The sequence below is a fragment of the Notamacropus eugenii genome, chromosome 6, assembly GCF_028372415.1.
Source record: "Notamacropus eugenii isolate mMacEug1 chromosome 6, mMacEug1.pri_v2, whole genome shotgun sequence".
In the NCBI taxonomy this organism is placed as follows: Eukaryota; Metazoa; Chordata; class Mammalia; order Diprotodontia; family Macropodidae; genus Notamacropus; species Notamacropus eugenii.
The window spans coordinates 92,156,899-92,165,766 of NC_092877.1; the positions used below are offsets into that span (position 1 = coordinate 92,156,899).

The window sequence follows — 8,868 nt, forward strand, 5'->3', positions numbered from 1 at the left end:
AAGGTCACTAGGGATTCCAAGGGAACAGTTTGTGTGTGAAGATACTGAGAGAGAAGATAACAAGTGAAATGTGAGAAAGTGGAAGAACTCCAGGTTGACTGGACTTTGCAAAGCACGAAAGGGAATAATGACTTTCACTGACAAATGACTGAAAGAAATAGGGAGCCAGAGCTGTTTATTGAGTAGGGTAGTGACATGGGCACTACTATATGTTAGGAATGTCATATTTGGTGAACTTGGGTGGAGAAGGGCTCAGAGAGGGGAAAGACCTGAAGCAGAAAGAACTTGGGAGAGACTATTGGCAATAAATAGCCCAGGGAAGCTCTTAAAGGATCATGTTGTCCATTTCTCTTATAACCCTCATAATGGCTAATACAATAGATTTTCAGTAAATGTTTAAGTGGTTTATTTGCCACATTTTTTTCCAGATCAGAAAGCTCTTTTATCCATCCATTTAACTTAAGTACCAAATGGCTATTCATTTTTTTTTAGCTTGTTTTAGATTATTAGAGCCAGGGATTTCATCATTTCACTTTGTTTTTATAGTAACATATATGAGGCCATTTTGTAATAGGCACTGTTTAGCGATGTGGAATGGGCCACTGAGGCACTTTGATTTGTCCTATTGGTAGGATCCTACTATGTGCCTAACACTATGCTAGGCCTTCTGAGCGCTTACAGAGAAGCACGAAATAGGTACCATGGTCCCTATCCTCAAATAGCATACAATCTGAAAAAAGAAGACATACGTGCCCAACAACACGGCATGACACAATTAATTGCTGGATTATGCAGAGCAGATTATAAGTACTATAATGAACTCAAGAGATGTATCATTGTGGGCTGGAATAGTGGAAAGCCCTTACAGAATGAGTCAGGTGTCAGCGTATTTGAATGTGTTGGGTTTTTTTCAACCACATACCAAAAATAAGCAACCTCTGCCTGATAACATCACTACTGATGCTTGGGGTGGATGGGAAAACGGTACAAGATGATAGGGAGAAGATGGAACCACTCAGCTTTTATTTGCCTTGGTTTTCTCTTCCAAGGAGAGTGCAAAGGGCAAAACAAAAACTGGCTAAGAAGTCGATGGAACCCAAGTTAAGGAAAACTATAATAAAACAGCTGCTCTTGAGCAGTTTAGGTCACCAGTCCCAAACAAACCACAATCCAGAGCATGAAAGGAATTGTTGGGTGTGGTCGCTGAGCCAGTTGTCAAATTTCAAACCTTTGAAAAATGATGAGGAGCAGGACAGGTGCAGCAGGAAAGTGCCGACTGGAGGCCACAGATTGTGGCTCTGATACCTGATAAAATTCTAGAAAGTGTTGTTAAAGGAATAGTTAGTGAGCACATAGAAAGGAAGCAGTAACCAAAAAAAGCCAGTATGACTCCATTAAGAATAGATTATGCCATACTCACCTTTTTTCCTCCTTTGATAGACTTATTAAGTCCAGGGAATACTGTAGAAATAATTGACTTAGATCTTAGCTAAGAATTTAGAATAGTCCCTTATCCAATATGGGTAGAAAAAAATGGAGATGTGAGCTAGCTTAATGGATATATAGGACCATTGATTTGGAGCTGGTTGAATAATTCCATCCAATAGCTCAACAGCAGTCTGGAAGAAAGTCTCTTGTGTCAAGCCCTTGTCCTTGGGACTTGTCCTAGGGCATATGTGCTATTTACTATTTTTATCAAAGACTTCAATAAGAACTTAGATGATATTGGAGGCATGACTCTAGTACCAACTAATTCAAACTGAGGCACAAACAAGTCATTGACTATTTAACATAAGGAGGGTTCCTTTGCCTTAACACAGCAAGGGTAGCCAGTGTCAACTGTACAAAACAGGCCTCCTGACAGAGGAGAGTCAGGAATCAAACAGTTTATTTTCAAAGTGAGAGAAATGGCTTACAAGCAAGGAGGAAATCTAGATGCAGGACCAGGGCCCCACCCCTAGTGGGGGGAGCTGAGGCGGTGTGGGGAGATCTCAGTACTTATACCCAGGGCTATGCAGTGAACTCTAGCCCTGACAGTGAGGGGTAACAGCAATGATGTGACAAGTTTGATTCATAGCAGGGCTTCATGACCAGAACATGTCTGAGCTGGCCAAAGCAATATAGTAATTATGTGATTTTGCCAGAGGGTGAGTGCAAAGGATTGTTGTTATGCTAAGCCCAGGGTACAGCTTGCTTGCTGGACCTTAGCTCTGGAAGACAGAGTATTACCTAATATCTTGACACCAGCAGTAAGGGTACAATGGCACTTAGTTTTCTGGAGGTGATCCCTCTTATCTCCCTCTAGATGGAAATGTGCCTGGTAACTTTCGTGGCCTTGGGCACCCACCAGCATAGCTGGGGCTTTTTTATGCTCCTAGATGATGAGGAAACTGCCTTAGGGAAACCAAGGCCAGTCGGGTTCCATGGGCAGCTTTGCCTTCTCCCTGTTGTGGGTGGGAAGAAAGAGAATCAGGGAGATGCTGACCCTCTCATAAGATCGCATGCTTATCAAATAGGCACATGGCTCAGAACTCAAAGGTCAAGAATGCAGAAATCAAAGTCAGAATCCAAAAAGATCTTCATAGGCCAAACTTGATGTAGTAAAATTTAACAATAAATTTAAACACATAGCATCGCAGGTTTAGAGATGAAAGGGGCCTTATCTAAATCCAATCACTTCTTTTTGTGTATGAGAAACTGAGAGTCTAGAAAGCTTGACTTTTAAAAAATTATTTTATTGACAATGTTGAACATTAATCAATACAACCATCTAAACATTAGTAACCCCCTACAGTTAATTTGAGTTATGTTTTGAGTATTACTCATGAGCAGTTTCACTTGTACAGGGCTAAAGAGAAGTAGGTCTGCCATGTAGAATGAAGGTTTAAAATTCTGGGTTGGTTTTTGAAGAAGCAGAGAAATATGTTTGACTTAACCTGACAATTTCAACAACACAGAACATACCTGAGGACCCAAAATAAGTGAAAAAATTTTCTGGACAGCCAGAATAGTTGTTTAGAAAGTCTTGTGTATTTTACTTGTCAGAAAGCCCTTCAGTCCTCATTTCAAACATATGTTTTTTTATTTTGAATTTTTTTATTCTGAATGTAATACCACATAAAACAAACAGTTCACATACAGAGTACAACAAAAAAAAAGATGATATATGAGACTGGAAGTCTGTTATGCACAGATTGCTTTTCCTTATAAGTAGAAAATAAATTTAACATGCCTTTATCAAAGCTGTGGTGCTTCTTTTTGTTTCCTTCTGGTCTGCTTTCTGTTCTCTTCCGAGCACTTAAAAAAAAATGTTTCAATGTCGTTTTCTTTTTCTTTTCTTTCTTTTTTTTAGTAACTCTTTTGATCACCTCCCCCTTTCTTTTCCCCACCCTTCCCCAAATTGAACAAAAAAACCCACAAGTATGCATAATCAAATAAATTTTCACCTGTGTCTAAAATATATGCCTCATTTTGCACCTTGGGGCCATCAGCTCTCTGAAAAGCAGGGGGTGATTCATCATCCATCTTCTAAAATCAGTGTTGGTCATTTCATTGATTAGAGTTTTTGCCAAGCTTTTCATTTAAAATGTTGTTGCTGTATGAGTATATATTTTTCTTTTAATTGATATTAATTATTTAATTAATGTCAGACAGCTCCAGTTTCCTCATTTGTAAAAAGGGAGTAATTCTTCCTCCTTTTCAACTACTTGCCTCTTCGTATTGCTGTGAAACTTTTTTTGACTTCCCTTCAAGCCCTTGCCCCCTAAATTACATTTCAGCCTTATATTCACTTTGTATATGTGTTATATCTATGTGTGTACTTTGTATCTTTCTGTGTTATTTGTGTATATACTGTCTTCCCCATTAGAACATAAGCTTTTTGAGGGCAGAGACTATTTTGTTATCATCTGTGTATGCCCAGTGGCTAGCACTGTGCTTGGCATGTAGAAGTCAATAAATGCATATTGATAGACAATCAAATAAGACAGTGTGTCATAATAAGAATGTTGATGTGAGGCAAATAGCATCCCAATAACTAAACCAGGGAAATAAGTCAGAGAAATAAAATTGTGACTCCTATTTCTAATGAGTATTTATGCAAAAATATTAAATTAAATATAGATGTAGAGGCTAAAGTGGGATATTAAAAAGAATATATACTCTGACCAATTTTTATTTATACCAGGATCATAGGATTAGGTCAACATTAGGAAGATTATAAACATATAATAGACTGTGGTAATAACAGAAAAATTAAAGTCATATAATTTTATCAGTAGGTCAGCAAGCAAGCTTCACCATTTTTATATTAAGAATACCAGAAAGCAGAATAATAAGTGGTCCTTTCTTTAATATGTTAAACAGTATTTAGAACCAAGAGCTACCATTATCTGTAATTGATAATCATTAGAAGCCTTTATAGTAAGATCAGTGGTAGTACAATTTGTGTCACCATTAATATTTGATATATTTCTAGAAAGTCTCTCTGTAACAATACAAGAAAACTGAATTATGCAAATAAGCCTAGGCAAAGAAGAAGCAGAATTATTGCTTTTGTAGATTGTTATGGTTTAGAAAACCCTAGAGATTCAAATAAAAATTAATAGAAATAATAACCAGTAATAAAGCAAGACATAAAATAAACTCATAAGTATTGTTAACCTTCCTCTACATTATCAGTAAAGCTTAGCAGAAAGGGGCAGGGGGGTCAATTGAAATTTACTACAGAATACAAAATACAAAAAGTCTGGGAGTTCACTTACCAAGACACACATGGGAATTATATTAATACAACCACAAAACATTACAGAAAAGAAGAGATAATAACTGGAGAGGAATTAATTGCTTATGGCTGTAATGTTCTAATATAACTGAAACTCTATTACCTAAATTAATTTACAGATTCAGCAACATACCAAGCTGCTAAAGAATTGCTTTATAAAACTAGACCAAACTATAACAACTACTCTGGAAGAACAAAATTTTAAGAATCTCAAGAGACGTAGTGGGGGTGGAAGAAGGAAGGAAGGGGGTTGAGCATCACCAGATCTCCAATTCTGCTATACAACTCTAGGCATAAACTATTTGGTACTTCTTAAAAGAGAGATAAGTTGATAAGTGGAACAGATTAGGGACAGATCCAGAAACAATTAAACCGTAACAACATAGTGTTTCATAAACTGAAGGACACAAACTACTGAGATAATAAGTTTGACAAAAGTAACTGGAAAATATGACTGTGGTCTGGCAGAAATTAGGCTTAGATCAAAGCTCACATGATATGCCACAATAAATTCCAAATAATTACATGACCAAGATATACAAATTCATAAAATAAACAGATTTGAGGAGAATAAAATGAGACAGCTTTCACAACATGAAATAAAAAAAAACTTTTTGTATAAATAAACAATGCACTTAGACTTAGGAGGAAAACGTTTAACTCAGAAAAATTTTGAAGCATAGTTTTCTGATTAAAGGTATAATATCCAAGATATGTAGGGCATTGACACAAATATATATGAACGAGAGCCATTCCCCAATAGATAAATATCCAAAGGGTATGAATAAGCAGTTCCCAAGGGAAGAAATTCAAGCAGTCAATAATCATATGAAAAAGTGATCCAAATCACTAATAACAGGTAAATTAAAACAAATTATGGTTCCATCCTCCACCCTTCAGTTTGGTGAAAATGGCAGTTATTGGAGGGGATACAGGAAGATAGACACACTACTGTACTGTTGAGAGGGCTTTCAAGTGGTCTGCCTGTTCTGAAAAGCAAATTGGAAGCTTACCCAAACAGTCACCAAATTCTTCATACCTTTTAATCCAGTGATATCACTACTTGGCATCTACACCAGAGAGATTAAAAAAGGATACGAATGTACAAAAAATATTTTAATGGGTACAGAATTGGAAACAAAGTTAGAGAGTGACTAAAGAAATTATGGTATGTAAATGTAAGTGGAATATTATTATCCAAGAGAAATCTGGAAACACTTGTATGAACTAATGCAAAGCAAAGTGAGCAGAACCAGGAGAACTCGATATAGTGGCCAATCAAAGCTCCAGAAGTTTCCCTCCCTCCTCTTGTGTGCAGACTGAGATGTACATTTTCAGATGTCACCAATACAATGCAAATTTGTGTGGCTTCACTGACCAAGGCCTTTATTTGGGAGGGGAATATGTAGTAACTGTGATTTTTGAAAAATAACTTTAATGAGACATTTTTCAAATACATAGAAGAGAGCAGAGGGGCAGGGCCACCATGGTACTGCCATGTTAAACTGAATATAGGTTTTCTAGAATTGTACCAGGTGTATGGTTTCACATGTAACCCCCTTCTCTGGCATTTGTATATAGAAATGAATATATTTGAATATATAGAAATATATATGTAAGAGCCTATATCAGATTGCATGCTGTCTTGGTGAGGGGAAGGGGAAGGAGAGAAAATGTAAAACTTACGGTAGTGAATATTGAAAACTAAAAATAAATAAATTAACTTATTAAAAAATATATATGTGTGTAGAAAATATATGGAAACATACTTAGATGTGAACTTCACATGTGAACCTGTTTTCTGACAGTTGTATATAGAAATGAATGTATTTTATTATTTTTCTAGCTCATAAGTGTTATTTTTTAAAATAGCAATGGTAATATGATAACTGACAAAATCAGTGTGGGGAAAATGGGGTCAGGGAGGAGGGAAGAACAATTATCAAAGCCCAACAGCCAGCATAGAGGCTTCAGCACAATATGATAATTCATCATGGTCCTAAAATGATCCAACGAAAGGTTATTTCAGAAGGAATCTATGATTCTAAGACAAGGAGATGTGTAATACAATTTAGAAAGCTTTTGATCAAAGATGATGTAGATTGTTTTTAAGTGTGTAGTTAAAGGCATTAACTTCATTTATCTGGAAAATTCATTTAAGTGAAACATCTGATTTCATTGCAAAGCCAAATGGACAAAGGGCTATTGTCATTGAGATCCGTGGTTGAAAAGTTAGTCTTTCAGCTGTTGAATGTATAAATACAAAACTTTCTTCATCCCCATAAATTTAAAACACAAAGTAGATGCAGGGCTAAAAATAGATAGCTGTTAGAGTGACTTATATTCTGTACCTACACACAAAAACCAGTTTCCCCACTGGTTAGAGCACTCAGCCAGTCTCAGTATTTAGGTACAACAGTGTTCTCTCTCCTCCTCCATCGGGTGATAAAGTTCTTTTTCTTAACTGTCCAGGTGGCAAATGGGAAGATCCAAAACCTCGAAGCCACAATTGAGACTCTCATGGCCAATGAGAACAAACTGAAACAGAGAGCTTTGGCTCTAGAACTGGAAAGGTCGGCCCTTCTGCAGACGGTGGAGGAGCTACAGAAGAAAGCAGCCGAGCTGGGGAGTGGAATACCTGGTCTTGCCAAGCCAGAGCTCACAGAAGATAATTGATGGCCGGCTGCCCTAAGTGACTGGATGAGCTCCCCTGAAAAAAGGGACAAGGGAAAAGCTACCTAGTCAACATCACCACAAGGGCTTTTGCACCATCTGCGCCATTATCCATGCCTTAGCCAAGTGAGACAGACAAAGAAGTTGGATGTAGTAGAGAGAAACATGTTTCTCAGGGAGGAAACTCTTGCTTTTGTTATCATGGGAAGTCTTCTGACCTAAAACAAATGCAATTAAAAAAAAACAAAGTTGGGAGAAGGGAGAGATGCTCAATTACTTTTTTTCTTCTTCTTAGTCCCTAAATCTTCTATATCCCCATCCATGCCGTTTACTATACTCTGAAGATTTAGATAGCCCTTTGATATGAATAAATGCACTTTTATGTTATACTGTATTCCTGCCTTGTACTTCAGTACTCCACATGCAAAGGAATATGCAAAATGTTGAGGTTTTTCCAAAGCAAGATGGGATGAAGGTGCCTCTTTTGGCAGGGACCATGGTGGAATGGTCCTTAGAAGTAGTTTTCCATGGTCAAACTCTTGGTAACACTCGGGATGGCTTTTCTCCCAAGCACAGCTGGGGACAGACAACATTGCAGGTGTCAGGTCATTTGTGAAACTCCAGAATCTTAGGTTTAATTGTTAACCGTTCATATTTGGGGGGAGGGGTTGTCATTTTTTTTATAAACATATTTTATTAAAAGGGTTTTGTTGTTATTGACTGTTAATCTTCTATCCCTTTAGTACCGCTGACCAACAGAGATGATGAATGTTTCATGGAAATAACATTTTAGACTCTACCAAATACTTCTGACTTTGCCAAATGTCTCTGGCATTTACAGCTCTGTGTAGTGGGTTTATCTCCATGTTGTAAAGTATCATTTATTTATTTGTGCCTATCTCATTCCTTGGAAAACAGTATTCTCAGATATTTTCAGACATAATAGGGAACTCGATTGCCTTTTCAGGGTACCACAATTATTATAATAATAATAATTTAACACTTAGACGCAGCCCTTTAAAATTTCCGAAATACTTTCCCACATAATTGTCCTTTTTGATAGCATGAGTGTTACTCCCATTTTAAAGATGAGGAAACGGAGACTCAGAAAAGTTCAGTGATTTGCCCATTATCACAAAACTAGGAATCTTGAGAATCAGGACTCAAACTGAATTCTCCAGAATACTTGCCTCCATACTATACTGTCATCTTGCCTGTACTTTTTTTCCCCTTCCCTCCCCACCCAGTGTCACAAAATAAAATGTCATTAAGTGTATGCCTTCCTTAAAGTACACCTTTCAACTTAGTTTCTTTGTGTTGCAAAGGACTCCTTCACATTGCAAAAGCAATTCTCAGGATAAAAATACACTTAGTGTGAAAATGCCCATGCATGGAAACTTGATTTACTTTAA

At 37.0% G+C, this 8,868-nt stretch overlaps 1 protein-coding gene across 10 annotated transcripts in view; it reads left to right on the forward strand.

Moving 5' to 3' along the window:
* TBC1D1 (TBC1 domain family member 1) overlaps window positions 1–7,843 on the forward strand; it is a 299,311-nt gene extending 291,468 nt beyond the window's left edge. For all 10 annotated transcript variants that reach the window (XM_072620459.1, XM_072620458.1, XM_072620460.1 and 7 more), the window contains one exon: window positions 7,256–7,843. In XM_072620459.1, coding sequence (XP_072476560.1) covers window positions 7,256–7,459 — 204 coding nt within the window. In that variant the 3' untranslated portion in view covers window positions 7,460–7,843. The remainder of the gene's footprint in view (window positions 1–7,255) is intronic.
* Window positions 7,844–8,868: the final 1,025 nt, after the last annotated feature.